This window comes from Gymnogyps californianus, chromosome 3, assembly GCF_018139145.2.
Source record: "Gymnogyps californianus isolate 813 chromosome 3, ASM1813914v2, whole genome shotgun sequence".
Lineage (NCBI taxonomy): Eukaryota > Metazoa > Chordata > Aves > Accipitriformes > Cathartidae > Gymnogyps > Gymnogyps californianus.
This window is the reverse complement of record NC_059473.1, coordinates 112,386,277-112,407,741: the sequence shown is the minus strand read 5'-3', so window position 1 is coordinate 112,407,741 and position 21,465 is coordinate 112,386,277. Positions and strand designations below refer to the sequence as shown.

Sequence of the window (21,465 nt, the reverse complement as noted above, 5' to 3'; positions counted from 1 at the left end):
AGAGTGGATCATGTGGCAAGTTAAATCAGTAACTATCTTTAGATTAATTCTTTGGGTTGATGCTACAATAACTGGAAACATGGGGTTTTGTCTTGGTTTGGATTTATACTTTTTGACTTCTGAGGCTCACAGGACATATATATGCTCTCAGTAGGCATGGTGTCTCTTCCTATCTTGTTGCTTCGTACTTCAGCAGAACATGAGAGGCACAATATTACCTTTAGCATGTAACGTGCATTGAACTAGGAGATACCTTGCTCAGAGATAAGTGCTAAACATTCTTAGAGAATTGAGAAGAGAAGGAACTTCTTAGGACTATACCCATTTCCATATATCTTTTCAAAGTAATGTAAAAACTCTTGGGTCAGCTACTCATCTTGTAAATATGGCTCTGCTAATGTTGAACTGGCCTTCTTGCATGTATTATTTACAACAGCTTCTATTTCTGTCTGCTGTGTGGAGGAAACAGAGAAAATAATTAAAAACTCTCAACTGTCTTCAGATTGATCATAAGAAAGTGGTTTTTTGAAGATCTTTGATCTTTATTTAAAATGTAAACACATATTCAACTTTAACAAACTGAAATTATACATGAAATCTATCTCTTGAGCAAACTGCCTTTTAAAACATTTTAATGGAGAGAGACTGACAGAAAATGAATATTGCTGCAGCTTCATTATCTTTGAACTCAGGCTAACAGTAAAGAAAGGAAGATTAGTTTATTAGAAGGGATTAGGAAATAAAATATAAGCTACTTACTCTCCACCAAAAAAACCCCTTCAAGTATGAATAATAATAACTAATCTATTTTTTCCGAAATTATGATAAAATTAAATAAAATAAATCAATGATAATACCTTGTTCTTATTACACACCTGTGGTGGTCCACTCAGCAGCAGCCTCCTTGGGTGAAAGGTGTCCATTCTGCCCTCATTTCTATTGTTGTAGTCCATATGGATTGGCTTGGGAACTGTCCATTGGCGGTAGTATAGAGACTGCTCCGTGCAAGTCATCATCTTACTCATAAGAGGACGAAAAGAACTTGCCCACATAACAGAATGATAAGGCAAGAGGGAAGATGATTTGGGAAGTCCACTACTGTCTGTAGAAGTAATAATGTCATAAACCAGTTTGGGCAGGAAAACTATGGGAGGCTGTTTTGATGCTTTGGTCATGGAGCATTGAGACGTCTGTAGGATGAAGGAGTTATGAGTAGGTGCAGAGGAGGAAGAAGAGGAGGAGAAGGGTGAGGAGGATGACGAGGTGATGGAAATTTGGGCACTTTTTATGTTTTGTTTCGTATCCAGCTGTTCAGTTACCGGTGGCAAGTGTTTGCTGATTGTTGTTTGTGCCCCCTTGTCTACTTTCTGTTTCTGCCTTTCATAGTTATTTGTAGCTTCTTCAGCGCTGTTGCTTAGGACTTGGGGGGGGATTTTGCTGTATCCTCTGCTGCTATTAAAGGAGGAGATGACTCACTGCAGAATGCTGTAACTAAAAGAAAATTTGTATTTCAACACAGTGCAACTATCTCTGCTAGTCAATGCCATATTTAAACAAAACAAAACAAAAAATCATTCAGATGATAGAGTATCCATCAAACACTGCAATCCCACTCCTGTTCTTGCTTTCACCTTTCTTGTACAGGAAGTCATAATGGGACTAGTTTGGAGTATTCATCTCAACACAGAAATTGGCTTTTAAAGTACTGAAGTGCATAGGAAAGATATCAGTGATTGTCCTGTCCTCTGCTTCCCTCATCCATTCCTTGCTTAAGGTGTTGATCAGATACTTTCATGACTCAAGACAAATACAAAATTACTGAAACCATCGTTTAAAAGAGTGTAAGAAAATAAGTATTCACAGGCTATTACCCCATCAGACTACAGAAATGTGTACACAGACTGACATCTAGAAACAGTCCTCTGAGTCAGCTCTGGTCTGACACTAATGTGTCTGCGTCACTGCAGCACTTAGTCTCATCTAATAAAACCTGGCTCTCAAGTCTCTGGTGCTACGTAATGCATTAATGCATTCATACAGCTTTTGGTCAGCTCAGAGCACACAATGAACTCACAAATGTTGGCCCTGAATATGTCGTGTAGATATACCCCACAGCTAATTGCTTATTTTCTGGAAGTGGTATATTTTTACCTTATATATTCTAACTACTAAGATTTCTTAAAAGTTTAAGGCCTCATTTTAAGTGGTTCTGAGCATCTTTAATGCTTAGTGAATTCCAAAGAGGAGATGCACATACTTCACAGTCTTCAGAGTAGACTGAGAACTGGTTGAGGAATCATTCTTCACATGGTACTAGGAATATCTGTCTGAAGCTGAACATCATAGATAAAAACAGCTTTCCTCTCATGGTGAAAACAACAGTCTTGGTTCTCAAAAAAACCCTACATTTTGAACTAATAAAAGTCCATAGTTTCTCTTGGTCTCAAGAAATAGTAAGATATACTCTAGCTGCATATTAATCTAAAGTAGCCAGTAAAGGACATTAGCAATAAATACAAAAATATTGCCAGCAATATGAATGGTTTCAAGTAAAACCACTGTGACATCCCTCAAAATACCAGTATCCAAGAGCACAGGAAAAAAAAGAAAGGAAAAAAGATTTCTTTAACCACAGGCAAATTGAGGCCACAAAGCCACAGGCAGGCCACATGGACACTGTGGAACTGATGAGCAGCCCAACTTTAAAGAAGAAAAAAATATTTTGAACATTAAAGTGTTGATGAAGCTTATCCAAATGTTTTCAAGCTTTTTTTCCTTTTTTAACCACCACTGTGCCTGTAGAAAAGAAATCATGGGCCAAATATGCATGTCACCATGTTGAAAACTACAGTTAGATCAAAAAGAATTTACTGTCATTGACAAAAAACAATGTTTTAAAAAGCTGCATGAGATTGCAACTTCTAGGAAATTATGGTACAATTTATATTCCCCACTTTTATTCAACTCTCCTCTTAATATTATCTGCATAAAAAGCATGCAAAGAAATTTATCAGACAAAACAGCTGTAGTAGTTCTCAACATTGCCTCATGCTTTCTACATCAGTTTGCAGGTTAAAAAGGAACTGAAGATTTAAAAAATTATCCACCTCCAAAAGAGCTTTCAAACAGTGCAAAATTAATGAGTGAACATTCCAGAGCAAAAACAAAAAGGTAAAAATACCAATGAGAACGAGCATGCTTTTTTTCCCACAGATTTTCAAACAATTTTTTAAAAATGTGAAGCACGTTTTCTTTTTCATAAATTGTCATAGCTTCAGTGAACACACTCAGCCATCACAGTACTAACTGAAGATTCATACCTCAGTGGCACATATTAAAGAAGTGCCTGGTTTAGGCACCTCACCCTATGATTATTTTTCAAGCAAGAAAAGATCTTATTTCTGTCCTGGTTTCTGCTGGGACAGAGTTAATTTTCTTCTTAGTAGCTGGTACAGTGCTGTGTTTTGGATTTAGTGTGAGAATGATGTTGATAACACGCTGATGTTTTAGTTGTTGCTAAGTAGCGCTTATCTTAAGCCAAGGACTTTTCAGTTTCCCATGCTCTGCCAGCAAGCAGGTGTGCAAGAAGCTGGGAGGGAGCAGAGCCAGGACAGCTGACCTGAACTAGCCAAAGGGATATTCCATACCATGGAACGTCATGCCCAGTATACAAACTGGGGGGAGTTGGCTGGGAGGCGCGGATCGTGGCTCGGGAACTAACTGGGCATCGGTCAGCGGGTGGTGAGCAATTGCATTGTGCATCACTGTTTATTTTTTTCTCCCCCCCCCTTCCTTTTTTGTTATATTCCTTTTCATTACTATTATTATTATTATAGTTCTTTATTACTATTGTTAGTATTATATTTTACTTTATTTATTAAACTGTTCTTAACTCAACCCACGAGTTTTACTTTTTTTTTTTCCTTTCCTCCTCCTCACCCCACTGGGAGGGGGAAGGGGGAAGGGGGAAGCGGCTGCGTGGTGCTGAGTTGCTGACTGGGGTTAAACCACGACATTTCTTATATTTCAGAAGTCTGATCCTTATTTTTTTTAAAGTTATCTTTAGTGATCCCATTAAAATAGGCCTTACCAAAACCTTAGTGATTTATGCCTTTTATTCCTTATCTAATAAGCTGAATAAAAGGTCTCTTTTATGTCCTAAATGTAACTTAATAGAGATAATCTTGAGGTCTTACTGGAAGCTTTTGAAGAGAGAGATGAAGATGCAGAGTCATGGGAACGAGATCTTTCTCTTTTCATAGGACTTCTCTTTTCTGAAGTAGAACCTGTTTCATGAATGGTAGTAAGGGAAAACAAAAACAAAATATAATTTAAGTAAGTCTGTAAGAAGGCACAGCTACATTGTCAAAGTAGGGAAAAGTACACAAGAGTTTGTGTGGGTTTTGTCCTCATTCTGACACTGTTTTCATTATGGAGAGTATCTGTTCCTACCATGCAATATTGGATCAGCCTATGGTCTAATCTAACTACACTGAGCTGCAATAGCTTCACAAAATCAATGCTGCAGTCAGGAGCTGGTAGTTTCTAGGCATGTCTCAACCATGTTTTCTCTTTCTACCCATGTCTTACTTTCCTCACTAATCCAGTGCCAGGGAAACCAACAGTCAACAAGTGCTATTTTGTCAGTATGTTATGAAATTACCTCCTACTCCATACATTACAGCTTTATGGCCAGATTATGTCTCAGCTTCTGGTGATGAAAATCCATATTTGGATGGCCACCAAGGCTATTCACTTGAGGTTCCTAGCTTAGGCTTCTCAGTTAAAACACTTGTTTCTGTACAGTTTTACCATGATAAACAGAGACATAAGCACTGTCAGCAGAAAACTTAGACTGTAAGTCTATCTATCTCCGGTGTTCTGAATTGGACTCTGGAGGAGCATACCGTACTTCATGGACTAGGAAAGCAGCCTTACAATTTAAACGCCTAACAACTTTGGTGCCCATTTGACTCAGATCATATACAATCTCGGCATGCTTCAACTAAATGGACAGAAGTACTCATCACATTTAAAGTAGGCCTCTATTCTAGACAGTCTGAGTATGACCTCAGGTATTTCATTCATCTATGAAAAGTACCTACTTGATTAAAGTAAATATTTTTGTTCTGCTTGTTCTGCTATCCTTATTATCAATGAGTAAGAACTTAATAGGTGAACAGTAACCAGCTCTCTTCCTCCTCATAGTATAGAAAAGGAAATGAAGGCAAGCAGTTTAAGATTTAAATAACCTACAAGGATAAAAATCCCTTGTTTTCCACAGTTACAAGGCACAATAGACAGTAAAGAAAAATGTAAGGAACTTAATGATAACTGATAACACCCATCACCTATCACTCAAAAAACCCCCCAACAGTTCCTGGGTAAATTATTGCTGTTTGTTTACATATTTGTATGTTCTTAATTGCTCTCTTAAGAAATGATAAACTCACCAACTCTACACTGTCAATTTGAATTCATGGACATTTTCAAGGAGTACTCAGAAGTTACTACGTTCAGATATATTTTCTAGCCATACTATTTAATATCTTACAAACTAGAGACTACTCAGCTGTACTATATACAGTTTCCTTGGGAGGAATCTTCATCATTGTCAGTATGTAAGCATAGGTTCGGTAGCATCAGTCAGGGACAGTTTAGGTGGAGTTGCCCCTGCTGTGAGGAAGAGGATCGGGTCACTGCTTCCCAGATGGCAAAGCGCACACTTCTCTGCTGTGGGGAGGACAACACAGCACAGCACTCTGAACAGTGAGCGTCACTGGAGGTACCCACTCGAGCTCCACTTTGCGGCTGCCAGAGTATACTGGGCAAAGGAGGTATGGACGGAGGGGAGAGAAGGGAGCCAAAAAACAGAGAGAGAGAACAGATGCAACAGCAGGACTGCAAGAGATTAAAAGGCTGCAGCAGCAGCAGTCCCCAGGCAGGGAGGGTGAGAAAACACAGGTTCAATGAGATGAAGTAAAACCAAGGAGCAGAGCTCAGTAAGGCTAACTCCAGAAACCCTCACCTAGTAGGTATCCATACAATCTTGCTTTTTCTAATACAACTCAATCATTTTACAGCTTCTTTTATTATCACTACTAATAATACCTTCCGTCGCTATTTCTTCATCTTCATTATCAGTGCTGCTTAGTTTCTCTGGGTCACTTTCTAACACATCATTCACAACTGCTTTCTCTGTGTGAACTTCTGAGCTCACAAAGTATGCTGCCAAACCAAGTTCTTGCTCCAAGGTTGTCCTTACCAAAGAAGATGAATTTATTAAACGTAGGTCACAGTATCTCATTGATCTGGAGAGAAACAAGAAGGGCTAGTATGAAAACTCACTGTCACCTACTCCCTTATTTCTTTTACAAACATAGCCAAAGGGGAATTTTTTCATGATCTGCTTAAACTATGGATGAGATGATAGAACACAGTATACCTTTTGTGCTTAATAAGTTTACCACTGTGGTGCATACATGTTTCTTTTTCTTAATCCAGTTATGCAGCTTAATCTAGTGCACTGAACATTACAATCAGTATAAGAAAAAGAATAATCATTTGGATTCTAAGCCTAACACACAGAATGGGATTCAGTTGAACATAAAAAAGCGTTTAGTGCCCCAGGGCATCCTGTCTGGCTTCCAGCTGCCATTCCAGAAGGCACTGATCTCTCCACACATCCTGTAGCACATAAGCCAGCATCACGCAGATGTCTCAGCTACCCTAAGGTATCTAAAGTAGCTATACGTTTTTTTTTTCACATACCCTTATTCTCTCCTCTAAACTGGGACAATTCTCATAATATTTTCTGAGCTGTTTGTATCTTACTATAAACAGGAGGTTATTATTAGTAATATGGATTTTGTATTTATGATATAAAAACTGCCAAAAATGGAAAAGAAACATCTTGACACTGAAATGTCTTTTCTTCTCCCACAAGTAATTACACAGTTAATCCTTAGCCATTTGGTAAGTAATGGATAAAAAACTGCCACTGATCTTCTTACCGTGGCAAAGACTCCCCTTGTGGATCCATACCACTAAATATCAATATACAAGGCAAACCTTCCAATTCCAAATAGGTCTGTGGCCTCCAATCTACATCTTCAATTTTCTGCCAGACCTGTATAAGGTAAGAAACACTGTTGGACATATCTATATGGCACAAATAAAAATACAGAAATATATACTTTTATCATCCATTATATGAATCAATTTGTATAGTGGGTGGTTGTTCCACCAAGGGAAGCCACAGAGCAGAGCCAATTTCAACATACGTAGATTGCACTATTCCTAGAGCATTACAGGCAATCTGCTGTAAGTCTGAGGAGACTGGGACAGTATGTTCCAGGCTGAAAAGCCTCCCAGCTTTCCAGCTGCATAGCACTGAGGCCAGGACATAGACGGGTAGAGAGAATACGGTACAATGGACAGTAACGCTGAGTAGGAGCTTTAGGGGAGAGAAAAGTACACAGGGTTGCTTCTTGTGGCAGATAATGTATGGATGTCTGAGTCCAAGGAAGAAAACGAGCTAGGAACAAGCCTTTTTCACCTTAGAGGAAGAGGGGAAAGCTGGAAGTGTTCAACACACACATACCACTGTCCTCACTTGCTACCCTCTGAAGTCTCCTGCTCTCCCCCAAAGCTATCAGTTTTCCTCATAACTTCATGAGAAGTTTGATAACTAGATCTATTGTTTGACCGTTTAGCATCAGGCTATACTGATTTACTTACACCAGTCAGTCCTTTTTGCTGTAAGACTGATCTACAGATAAGGAGTAGACAGTAGGACCAACAGTACAACAACTCAGCCTCTGACATTCATATATGTACCACTATTATGCACATCAGAGAAGATAACCAGGATGTGATTCAGAACTAATACTGATTTTTCAGAATAAGTTATGCCTAATTTATAGCAGAATGAGATCAGCATTAGGCCCTGGATCTCAGATGACTTCATCTAACATGTATTGAATCAGACACAGTACAGAGTGTACCATATATATATTACACCATCCTAGAATGTAAATACATTTTTGCTTTGGTGATCAGATGATGGTGATTTTATGAAAAGCAAGGAAGTATCTTTTGTTAAACAGACAACCCACGACTCTGGACCTAAAGGATATAAAATAATCCATAAACCAATACATGGTCCAGAAAGCATAAAGTCCTGAGCTGTGAATACCGGGGTGCTCTAGGACCCATAACTAGCATCACTGATTTGGTGCCTTCATGCCACCTGCTGGTGACAAGAATAATATAACTCTCAGCTGGTCACTGATTAAAATCTTTTTGCATTACGATGATTTTGTGAGAAAACTCTGCTAGAACTGTGACAATTTTATTTGGCTTTTTTCCTTATTGCTCATGGCCCCTGTAGATAAAAGCAGTTCAACTGTTTGGGAGGGTTGCTGCTGGAAGTCAAGTTCTAGCCTTATTAGTTAATACTCCACTGAGTATTAACCAGAAGTAGGACAGTAGAGGTGTCACAGACAGTATGTCTAAAAGATGAAAGTCATGCTCCTTATGGTAGTTTTTATTTTTACTAGCAAGACCCGCACTTCAGCTCATGACCATAACTCTAACCAGTAAAGTCTCCCCACCTACCCATCTAATGAAGCTTCCCAGTATATGTCATTCTGCAAGTTACCTTTAGTTGCTCCACAAAGTGCTTCCCTATCGTGATTCCAGAATTAGGATTTCCCAAGATTATTTCAAAGTTATCTTCAAGGGCTAGTCTTTCCCTTACATTATACAGACGTTCATATGCCACTGCAGCCAGCGGAGTACATGGAATTCTCAACACTACCATGAGGCCATGACCACTAGGACATTGTCTTGAAGAGTTTATTAGGTTTTGGGTGATTTCCAGAGTTTCAACTGAGGTGTAATTCTTCATCTGAGAAAGACCACACACTGCCATCATAGCTGCAGAGTAGTGTTGTATGAGGACAAAAGTCCTTATCACTGCACTGTGTAATCTGGGGAACCTGAAATAAATTGTGAATTAAATAGTGAAGTGTTAAAAGCTAAAGCGAAAAAGCTAATTTTTACAAAATATAGTAAACTCAGGATTTTCTCCTGTAAAGAATCCTTCATATCTACTATACAACAGAATCTCACCAAACTGCAGTTGGATAGTCTTTGCAAGGCATTATTTCACAATCAGAACTGATGTTGTCTCCCCATTTCTTAGTAAAGATTTACTAAGCAAGTAGTCCAGTAAGGTTACATCACTGTAAGCGACCAAGACTTTACTGCTGTTATAAAATTTATCACAGAATATTTGCTAAGGCACTCAGTAATATCATCAATCAAAATTATATTATTTTATCAATGAGAATAGTATTCTTCATTATGTGTTATTCTTAAGGGGCGGGGGGGGGGGGGGGGGGGGGGGGGGGGGGGGGCGATGTTTCTCTTGTTTTCTCACTGAAGCCCTGAACCAACTTACTCTTGTTCCCAAGAGGACTGAATATGTAGGCAGGATCTAATGAGCACCCAAAGTTTCCAAGCCCAGGTACACCCTGTCTCAATCCCCAATCCATGGAAGGGAGAGACATGGATATGCAATAGCTTCCTGTGCTCTGGTTTTCAAGAAATGAAAGCCAGGTGCACAGTAAAAAGAGGAACTATGGCTTGCTCAGAAAAGTGCCTGATATGTGTGATCAGAGCTCCAAAGCACCCTGTAGCAAGCCCCAGCAGTTAAGTGTGGATGTGCTCAGTCTCCCAGTTAGCAATACAAATTCACAAGATTTTACTTGTCCTGCCTCATTCTTCTTACAGATCCCAAAGAGTTCATCCACAGCTGCACGCATGCACATAATGTGCCACTGCTCTTTTGCAGTGATTCTAGTCTTGCTCCACAGGGACCAAGGAAAACTGATGATGTATTTTCAAGCTCTGATGATGCTCTGAAGTTTTTATCGCTGATTTAAGTGTACAAACCACAGTGATACATCTACTTCTCTTTGTGGTCCAAGTGCAGTATACACAAATTCTATACATCAAAATCAGCCAGGGTCAGCAAGTGATAAAGGTGAAGAGGGCTTTAAACTAAACTTGCCAGGGGAGGGGAACCTCAGTCCATCCCACTCCTACCAGTTTGATGCCAGTGCCAGCAATAGATGCCCAGAGCCTGGAGAAGGATCACAGGTCAGCAGGAGAGCACCTGAAGAGCAGCACAAAGGAATTCCAGCCAGTAAGTCAGCTTCATCAGGGGCCCAACTTAAATGCTTCTATGCAAACGCATGTAGCATGGGGAATAAACAAGAGGAGTTAGAGGCGTGCGCACGCCTGCAGGGCTATGATCTTATTGGCATCACGGAGACGTGGTGGGATGGCTCCTATGACTGGAGAGTTGGAATGGAAGGATACAGGCTCTTTAGGAAGGAGAGGCAGGGGAGACAAGGAGGGGGTGTTGCCTTCTGTGCCAATGACCAGCTGGAGTGCATGGAGCTCTGCCTGGGAATGGATGAGGAGCCAACTGAGAGCTTATGGGTCAGGATTAAAGGGAGGGCAGGGACAGGTGACATTATAGCGAGGGTCTGCTACAGGCCACTCGACCAGGAAGACCGAGCAGATGAGGCCCTCTATAGTCAGATAGGAGCAGCCTCACAGTCACAAGCCCTGGTCCTCATGGGGGGCTTCAACCACCCCGATATCTGTTGGAGGGACAACACAGCAGGGCATAAGCAATCCAGGAGGTTCCTGGAATGCATTGATGATAACTTCCTTCTCCAAGTGATAGAGCAGCCAACAAGGAGAGGTGCTATGCTGGACCTTGTTCTCACCAACAAGGAGGGCTAGTGGGGAATGTGAAGTTCAAGGACAGCTTTGGCTGCCATGACCATGATATAGTGGAGTTCAAGATCCTTAGGGCAGTGAGGAGGGCGCACAGCAAGCTCACTACCCTGGATTTCAAGAGAGCAGACTTTGGCCTCTTCAGGGATCTGCTTGGTAGAGTACCATGGGATCAAGCCCTGGAGGGAAGAGGGGCCCAAGAAAGCTGGTTGATATTCAAGGATCACCTCCTCCAAGCTCAGGAGCGATGCATCCCAACAAAGAGGAAGGCAGGCAAAAACGCCAGGAGGCCTGCATGGAAGAACAAGGAGCTCCTGGACAAACTCAAACACAAAAAGGAAACCTACAGAGGGTGGGAGCAAGGACAGGCAGCCTGGGAGGAATACAGAGAAATTGTCCAAGCAGCCAGGGATCAGGTTAGGAAAGCTAAAGCCTGATAGAATTAAATCTAGCCAGGGACCTCAAGGGCAACAAGAAAAGCTTCTATAGGTATGCTGGTGATAAAAGGAAGACTAGGAAAAATGAGGGCCCTCTCCAGAAGGAAATGGGAGACCTGGTTACCCAGGATATGGAGAATGCTGAGGTACTCAATGACTTTTTTGCTTCAGTCTTCACTGGCAAGTGCTCCAGCCACACCGCCCAAGTCACAGAAGGCAAAGGCAGGGACTGGGAGAACGAAGAACCGCCCACGGTAGGAGAAGATCAGGTTCGAGACCATCTAAGGAACCTGAAGGTGTACAAGTCCATGGACCTGATGAGATGCATCCACGGGTCCTGAGGGAACTGGCGGATGAAGTGGCTAAGCTACTATCCATCATATTTGAGAAGTTGTGGCAGTCCGGGGAAGTTCCCACTGACTGGAAAAGGAGAAACATAACCCCCATTTTTTAAAAGGGAAAAAAGGAAGACCTGGGGAACTACAGGCCAGTCAGTCTCACCTCTGTGCCCAGCAAGATCATGGAGCGGATCCTCCTGGAAACTATGCTAAGGCACATGGAAAATAAGGAGGTGATTGGTGACAGCCAACATGGCTTCACTAAGGGCAAATCATGCCTGACAAATTTGGTGGATTTTTCCCCAACCCCCCAACCCCCTTCTATGATGGGGTTACAGCATTGGTGGATAAGGGAAGAGCAACTGACATCATCTACCTGGACTTGTGCAAAGCATTTGACACTGTCCTGCATGACATCCTTGTCTCTAAATTGGAGAGACATGGATTTGACGGATGGACCACTCAGTGGATAAGGCATTGGCTGGATGGTCTCACTCAAAGAGTTGCAGTCAATGGCTCCATGTCCAAGTGGAGACCAGTGACGAGTGGTGTTCCTCAGGGGTCGGGATTGGGACCGGCGCTGTTTAACATCTTTGTCGGCAACATGGACAGTGGGATGGAGTGCACCCTCAGCAAGTTTGCCAGCGACACCAAGCTGTGCGGTGCGATCGACACGCTGGAGGGAAGGGATGCCATCCAGAGGGACCTTGACAGGCTTGAGAGGTGGGCCCGTGCGAACCTCATGAAGTTCAACAAGGCCAAGTGCAAGGTCCTGCACACAGGTTGGGGCAATCCCAAGCACAAATACAGGCTGGGTGATGAGTGGATTGAGAGCAGCCCTGCGGAAAAGGACTTGGGGTATTAGTGGATGAAAAACTGAATATGAGCCAGCAATGCGCGCTCACAGCCCAGCAAGCCAACCATATCCTGGGCTGCCTCAAAAGAAGCGTGGCCAGCAGGTCGAGGGAGGTGATTCTGCCCCTCTACTCTGCTCTGGTGAGACCCCACCTGGAGTACTGCATCCAGCTCTGGGGTCCTCAGCACAGGAAGGACATGGACCTGTTGGAGCGAGTCCAGAGGAGGGCCACGAAGATGATCAGAGGGCTGGAGCACCTCTCCTATGAAGACAGGCTGAGAGAGTTGGGGTTGTTCAGCCTGGAGAAGAGAAGGCTCCGGGGAGACCTTATTGCAGCCTTCCAGTACCTAAAGGGGGCCTACAGGAAAGATGGGAAGGGACTCTTTATCAGGGAGTGTAGTGATAATACGAGGGGTAATGGTTTTAAACTGAAAGAGGGTACATTTAGATCAGATGTAAGGAAGAAGTTCTTTACTGTGAGGGTGACGAGACACTGGAACAGGTTGCCCAGAGAAGCTGTGGATGCCCCATCCCTGGCAGTGTTCAAGGCCAGGTTGGATGGGGCTTTGAGCAACCTGATCTAGTGGAAGGTGTCCCTGCCCATGGCAGGGGGGTTGGAACTAGATGATCTTCAAGGTCCTTTCCAACCCTAACCATTCTATGATTCTATGATTCTATAACATTGGACAAAAGTAATAACAGATTTGAAATTACATGATGACGCAATGTTAGATTATTATAATATAGAAGTAGCTACTGGTTACAACAAGAACACACTCTAAATTGGGCTAAACAGTGTGCATGTTCATAGTAAGAGGCAGCCTAGACTGATTAGATTACAGGCCAACTATATACAAAAAAGATAGAAGGAGAAAATAAGAACGAGTGAAATGCCCTTGCATACACAGCTGATTTGTGGGACGGTGAGGAAAAAAAAAAAAAGAACCAGGCTTCTAGCTAGTAACTCAAGTCACTAGAACGCACCTCCTAAATCTCCTGTGTTAAACAAAGGAGGGTACCATACCTCTTTCCCAAAGCCATGACCATTGCTTCAAAAGAGCTGTCATACCGAAGCAGTGGAATACTATGTCCAGAAAGGGTGGACTCAATGAATTCTGACAGTCCAAAGTATTTCTTGTTTTCATGGTATAAGTCTACACCCTAAATCAAATGAAGTAATAAAAATACAAAGGTAAAGTCTATCAATTATTAATTTACAATTGATTAACCATTGGTATATGATATATTTGCAATCACATACTCTAATAAGCATACATCTACTCAGACATATTAAAACAAGAACACAAAGAAACAGAGTTGATTTTTTTGAGAGAACAGAAGTTTGACCCAATTTTTTCTTATTTCTTTCTCTCTCTGTCTCTCCACATATACATACACAGACAGAACAGCTATGTATGGAATAAATATGCACACATATGAAGAAAATCCATGTATGTACCTATATTTATGCAGTAATGCACTAAACACAGATTTTCAGATGGTTTCCATTTATGTAGCTCAAAGATTTTTAGCAGAGCTACTACAGTTTATAGAAGATATAAAAGGAATGAAGAAAAAAGCAAAAAATGACAGGATAAGCAAATGGAGAAAGAACTTGCCACAGACTGAACAAGAAAAAGACGCCATGCAAACTTCATTGTTGTTCACAAAAATCATGGGGCCTCCACAGTTTCACCATTTATATTTTACATATAAATGTAAAATAACTTATGAAAAGCTCACAAAAGCACCTCAAAGCATCCATCTTACATTGCTGTATGAAGAAGGCCAGTGGATCTCATTGTAAGGGCTGATATGAGTATGCTGTGTCTGCAGCGCATAGGGGAAGGAAGTCACATGGAGAGTCACAATATTTGGCGCCTCTTTCACCTCCCTGCAGTTCAACAGTCTATCAACAAGTCCTGTAGACAGTTCTGCTTGAGGATAAAGGCTATGCATAGCACTGCAAAAAAGAAACCCAAAACTCTCCAAAGTGGTCAGCACAAGGGAACATTTGTGTCAGTGTCAGCTTTAACCTGGATGTGAAATCGAAGTTAAACATGTACCAGGAACTTAGCACTCTATTCTTTGCCCTGCTTTTGTTGCATAGAAGGATGGGAAAAGATATGCAAATTATTTCACTGCAGCTGAAAATTTCTGTAAGTCTGATAAGCTCCCTAGCTAGCAAATTACCAGTCCCTTACAGCTACCAGAATATGAGATAAAGGATGAAAGGAAGCTGATGTTTTGGCAGTACCAATAGACACATAGTCCTGTAGTAACTTTGGCCAGATTGCTAGTGCTGCCTTTAAGAAAATATAATTCTTACCTACAAAATCAAGATAGAAAATGACAGACAGTAAGTCAGTATGACACAAAACCAGACGGAAACTACCTGTGATAGAGCTATTATGAAAGGGAACAATAGTTAGGGCAAATGCCAGTACCATGGAACACCTACAGTCAATTCCTTGCTCTGGTGTAAAACTTCAGTCCAAATTCATGCTATGTAATTTTTGGCATTTACCTGCAGTGACTAAGTGACAAGCCTTGTCACTGCAAGCTCCTTCTGTTACCAGCAGAGAGAGATAAGTAACAACTCCAGAAATTGGTTGTGTCCACCCATGATCCAAGTCAGCCCTCAGAGATGCCCGTGTCTCTGTTGTGACTATGCGGGCAATCCCAGGAAATTACACTCCTGTTTTAGGCACCTCATTTAACTGACTTCAGTTAGGTGGCATGAATCCTGCTGTGCAGAATAGTCACTTAAATATTTGTCACTTACATATCTTTATGAAGGAAAAAATATCAGAGTTAAGCAGCAATACAGATACTTCCCTACCACTCAAGGATGTTATATGAATAAATGCCTTAAAGGCTGTGACAGCTGTAATAGGTCGTGTAAGTTCCTAAGATATAGAGGAGTTGAACAGGAAACCCTCACATGCAAAAATAAAGTTTTGGTGAAAATCATCATTCTTAACCAGTGTGAAAGACAAGACCTTGTCATTTCATTCACAAGCAAGATTCCATAGTTTTTGCTTTCAGAAACACTACTGTGCTCCCAAAGTTGGAATATGTTGGTGTTTCTGGAATGCAGTATGTTCTCCAAGCTCCCCAGTGCCTCAGGAACCAGAAAGCAAAAGCAGCCCAACTTCTCAGCAGGCAGATTGTTGAGAAGCCAAGGAAACAGGGCTCTGTGAGGGAAGCAATGAGTTATGCAAGTGAGCTGATGTGGAACTTGGTAAACATTGGACAGAAACCTCCCTGCTTCCCTGAGAAGTCTACCTGACATTACTATGTAGCCACAGAAGCTTTCAATTCTCACAAATCAGTGATTCTGGATAGAAAAAACATTGTACTGGAAAATTTCCAATCAGTTAAAAAAATAAGCAGCAGTGTTGGCTCACTAGTTGTCTACTCACTGTGGAGGGGTTTTGCATGTTTTACAGCCCGGAGGACACTGACAGAGGATAATGAGCTCTGTATACTTTCACAGGAAGCTTTCCTTTGAACAAATGACAACCAGCCAAAAAAACAATAGCTGTGGCTGAAAGAAGATAAGAATGGTGAGCAAGAAAAGCTGAAGTGTTCCACTGAGGCATAATATAATAAGCAGGATAAAAATAAGTCATGAAGGACCTTAAAAGAAAACATGTTTGTTCAATGCATGGGAAGCTAGAGTTAGCAGACAGATGCAAACAAAGATGAAGGAAGGGATAAATCAGAAAGCTGATGTTGAAAGCTAATGCAAACAACAATATTTTCTCTAAAAACAAGTTACAGTTTTCTTACCTCATTAGATCCCAGTGTGCATGATCATGGATTAAGACAAACAGTGTATGTGGATTCTGCATAGAGTTTTGTAAAAAGACTTTGAATTTAATCTGGGCCTCTGCATCTAGTTTCATAACATACTGTTCCACCCTCTCCTTTGTAAGATGTTCCTTTTCTAATCCAAGTTCTAATAAAATACCTAAAGAAATGGAACAAATGTCAGTATTTCCAGATACAAATGCATTTAGCAATGTCCTGTAAATCTAAAATAAAGCTAACTAATGAGCACCTGAGTGCCAGAGGTGAAACAAAGTCTGCTGATAAGTCACTTCAGAGGGTGGAACACAAATCAAGAAATCAATTTTCTCGAAGGAACCCAAATCAAGATTTTGAGTGCTGGAGTCAGCAATTGAGCAAATATGAGACAGCAATTTCTGAGCCACTGCTAGCTGGAATGGACGAATCTGATGTCGTTCAATCTCATAACCTGGAAAAAGGCAAAATTCTGTTTAGATATATGCCCGAAGTCTAATCTAATGCAAAATGTTAGAGTCTGGCAAAGAATGACTGATCTACTCTTTAAGGTACTTTGCTTATCAACAGGAATTCCAGTTTATGAAAATCTATATGGAATATGCAAAGAAATCTTTCTGCATTTGGCATTTTGGTCCTATAAGCCTCTTAAATGTCTGAGATCTGAAAGTGAACTTGTGCAATAGCATTCTGCTACCACAGGAGTAAGACTTAGAGCTTCAGAGACTACAATACCCGGTGGAATGAAGCAGAGCATCCATCAGTGTAAATCTGAATATCCCAAGACATGAGTTGCTGTTTGCCTCAGGACCTTTGCCTTCAAGAGCCTAGGACTCTGCTCAGGTGGATCTAACTGCACACCCAGAGACCTGGTCTCAAGTACCCTACTCTGTTACCTCTTTAGAAAATCCTCCGTACTTACTTGTACACGCAGCTGTTCCAGTTCCATTCAGTGCTGTTGGTTTATTCACTGAAGCAGAAAGTGATGAAGAGATGTGCCCTTGGTTTTCCTGATAAAATTTCTCCAGCAGAAGATCAATGTCACCATCTATCAAATTGAAGGGATAGTGGAATAAACATCTATGTTAATAAGAGCTGCATTTCATACTGATTTTGTTTTGTAGATCTTAAAGAGCTTTACATATGCTAGCTACTTATCCTGCCCTTGGCTTATTGGCTGTTTTATACAGGAACCCTCTCGTTATTTTCTATTGCATCTGTTTTTACAGCATATCACTAATAAAATGCAAATCAGGCCAGGGAATGACAGACCAGCTCTGCAGACCACTGGCTAGGGCATTTATGGAGGATGGTAGAAAACTAGCCTCAAGGCCCTGATGCAAATCAGCAGCAACAAAGACATGAAACTGACTTAGTTTATGTTCAGACCATGGAGCTATACTGTTCACTAATAAGGATTACAAGAAGCTTTGGAAAATCTGATACATATTTTTGAATCTTTAACATTTTTGAGAGACAGAAAGAAAAATAATTCCCTATAAAGCTGAAAGAGAAATATGAGTTTTGTAGCTACACACAATGCTGAAGCAAGCAAGGTATGTTTTATTGAACTATGCATATCTACAAATATATCCTATTCTATTCAGCAGGGGCCCTGCTTACAGATGAAAGCTATGCAGAGAATACAATATGCCTGTCCTGAGTATTTAGTATTTTCTCAGCAGTTGAAAAGATGTTTGAACATGTCTGCACTGAGCTCAGAAAGGCAGGGTCTGCCCTGTGAAGTGCAATCCAGTGGGAATATTTTTAGGATGCTCATTTATTTGTTCTGCTCAAACAATAGCAATAGCAAAAGTGATTTTGAGAACCACACTTTGAAGATACTAAGAGCAGAAACACTAACATAACTACATGATGGTTCAAGGAAAACGAGCTTCTTTTAAGTGACCACTCAAAATATCATGACACATCCAGAAGGGTTCTTGTGATCTAAGTACAGATTTACCGACGTGACATGAATGGCACAGCGGACTGTGACATCCCATTAACACTGACAAATACGCTGCATTTGCTCTAGTTGTGTGATACGGTTTAACTTTCCCTGTGGCCGGATCTATCCCCAGATAATCCTGCCTGTAGTAATTGTCAGTACACTCAGTTAAAAAATGATCCAGTAACCCTGGCTCTCTGCAATTTTCCTCTCTTTCCCATGCATCACGATCAAGTTCACAGTATGGTAAGTTGAAAGGGCAAATCCTATCATCTTTGATAAAATAACTCTGTTCTAGCATGGTCTAAATGAATTCTGTGCTTAGGGCAAAAGAATTTATACATTCATATGGATATGGACTTGCATAGTATATGGATGGATTTGCATAGCTAAGAATAATATGCTCAGCTATTTGCTGGCATATTTTCATGAAACTGAGGGATTTTAGAAACTGACACTTTTAGGAGAAATTTCAATTCAAATGTACTTTCACAACTTTGTCCTGCATTTTTTATATATTTCTGATAATGTCTTGCTTCTGGAAAGGTAATGAGCACAGCTATTTTCTCTGACTTAAAAGTTTCAGGGACTTGGAAACATGCCTCTTTATAACCTGTTAGGTACCTGGGCAGAGTGTGCTAAAGAAGGACCCCAGAGTTTCCACTTTCCCTGTGACCAGCTGATAGTTAACTTCCTTTTGGTAGTCTGAAGGAGTGAGCATGCTCTCAGACAGAACTCTTGCCTGATACTTTCCTAAAAGACAAAAAAGGAATTTTGAAAGCACTTCAAACTAAAGTTAAAAATGTTCGAAGCCACAATAAAAATACTACCCAGCTAAATGAATACCACACACACAAAAATGGCAGAGACGAGTCTTTTCTCTCTCCTATACATGCATGCACCAGCCACCTGTAAGATAGATTCATGTTTTGTAATTCTTTGTGTTTCCTTCCCAGTTTAGGAAATATTTGTTGATACAGTATATAAAAAGACCATATAAATAGTCAAAGAAATTGTCAGTTATCTTTACACTCATAATGAATCTTTGAATGGCTATTCAAATAATTTATTTAATTATCAGCATAGCCCTCAACAGGTTGTCAAAGGGAATGACATTGAAAGACCATCTTTTAGAAGCTAAGAAAATGTTCGGTCCTCTGCTCGCAGTAATATTCCAGTCACACAGAGCAGGAGAGTGTGTGTGTGTGTAACTCACTATTATTTGTTTGTAGAAGTGTTGGCTGGGATGCCTTGGTGAGAAAACGGGTAACGCAGGCAAAATGTGATTTGCTAGGGAGAGATAAAACTGTGCAGCATCAACTTGGGTTCATCAAAACCCATTACTTGTTGGTCAAAGCTCTGCTTTCCGAGGCAGCTTATTGAAACTCCAACCAAACTCCTCATAGCATTGAATTACTCTGTTTTGCCTGGAGATACACACCCTTGGGATCTTACCTGTTATCACAATGCAGGAATCAATGGCTCGATTTCTACTGGCACATATGATCACCACGTAGTTTGTCTTTATTAATTTTCCTTCAATGAGTAGCTTAAACATTTCTGAAAGCCCTTCAGCCAGAGAGTAGCTGCACTCAATGATATGGACACTATCATTACAGGAGCTAGCTGCGAGGCCCGCCAGCCAGGGAAGCTGGGCTGAAGTCACTGGTGCGATCTGGCTGGGCACTTGAGGAAAGGTCTGTGGAACAGCCTGTTGGTACTGACGGATTTCAGACAAGTGTGATTCCCGCCATGAACGCATGAATATTTGTTCCAAATCCTCAATCAAAGGGACCTGGTCCGAGGCTAAAAAAAATTGAGGAAAGTATTATGATACAATGAAACAAAATTGTTGAGTTAAAGACATTTTTTTTTTCAAAATACGTACTTTTTTAGAGATGATCATGTTTCAGATTTACGCATGCATGACTCTATTGCCTTTAGCAGATGTGAACCAAATTTTTCATTTTGAAGTGCCTTTGTGATACTCAGGTAAAGCTGCCCTAATTGGAATCTGAGTATCAGTAATTAAAATATTTAAGAGGTTGAGTGCTGCCTGTCTCAGCATAACACTACTTCTAAACCACAGACTGTATGCAAGAGCAGTGAATTACAGCTCTTTTCCTTTTTTTATTTTTAGTTGCTGATGTCCCAGATTATAGGAGAAGATGAACTTTGTATGATTGTATTTCAATCTGTCTGGTCTTCAAGAACTAATTATTTAGTTTTGTTTCAATTAATATCACATGTCCTAAGACTGATATTTAATATTGCCCTGCCCTAATATTCCCTTTCTCATTTGCCGGCATGTAATATATTCATTGCAGTCTATCTGGGTGTAAAATAATCTTACCTAGTTGAACAAGGTAGTAGACAGTCAGTAAGAGCTGCATTTCCTCTGAAATAGGCTGTATTGTGGAGGCACCATATTGTTCATATGCTCTAGATAAAGACTGTGAATTTCTGTAACAGGTGTACAACAAAGGACTCACTATCACATCATTAATGTTCCCACAAAGATATGGGAAGTTTCCATGACCTACAAAATAAACAGTGTTTGTACACATCACATTAATTTCATAGTTTCCCATGTATGCATTAAACAGTTTTAAGAGTAAACCTTTTAAAATTGACATCTTTAGCAGTGTTTAGCAGTAGGATGTATCTTTGCATCTCTTACAAGAAAGATTTAAGGTCTTGTTGGGGGGTTGGGGTTTTTACCTTTAAAAATAACTGGCTTTGCTTTACAGATTTTCAGCAAGTTCTCAGGAACTGAGACCGGTTCTCCCGAGCCCACCATCGGAGATGAGGCTGGCCCCACCAAAGCAGAATGTGGTAAAGATGATAGGCTTCCTCCATCTAAGATTTTAGACATATTATTACTGGAGTCAGGTCTAATAATGATTTCGTCAAAGAAAAGTTATTCAACATCATCTCATAAGCACATTTGGTATCAGTATTAAATGCTTTTTATGGTTACATCACACATTTCATGAGCTGTTACTACAACCCATACTATTATGCTAACTTCCTTGGAGGACTAATTATATTGTTGCAACCCTGAACATTGCATATGCATCTAAAGATTTTGAAATGTTTATAAACAAACAGTTCCAGATATGAATGCAAGAATACAGAGACTTACATGATATCAATGCACAAATAGTTATGATTTGTGTGTTCTGTACGATATATTTAGTTTCACTGCTTCTAAACAGGTTTTCTTGCTATAGCAAGAAAGAAAAAATTAAGATTCAA

General features: G+C 40.6%; 1 protein-coding gene across 1 annotated transcript in view; it reads right to left on the bottom strand.

Annotated features, from left to right (window-relative positions):
- Nucleotides 1-21,465, bottom strand: part of GREB1 (growth regulating estrogen receptor binding 1) — a 108,203-nt gene that overhangs the window by 26,824 nt on the left and 59,914 nt on the right. Inside the window, 15 exon segments of the mRNA XM_050894621.1 lie at nucleotides 876-1,426; nucleotides 1,429-1,491; nucleotides 4,197-4,286; nucleotides 6,112-6,311; nucleotides 7,014-7,129; nucleotides 8,663-9,002; nucleotides 13,471-13,607; nucleotides 14,217-14,409; nucleotides 16,242-16,422; nucleotides 16,513-16,710; nucleotides 17,179-17,304; nucleotides 18,832-18,960; nucleotides 19,663-20,013; nucleotides 20,561-20,746; nucleotides 20,929-21,066. Of these exon segments, the coding sequence (XP_050750578.1) occupies nucleotides 876-1,426; nucleotides 1,429-1,491; nucleotides 4,197-4,286; nucleotides 6,112-6,311; nucleotides 7,014-7,129; nucleotides 8,663-9,002; nucleotides 13,471-13,607; nucleotides 14,217-14,409; nucleotides 16,242-16,422; nucleotides 16,513-16,710; nucleotides 17,179-17,304; nucleotides 18,832-18,960; nucleotides 19,663-20,013; nucleotides 20,561-20,746; nucleotides 20,929-21,066 (2,999 nt within the window).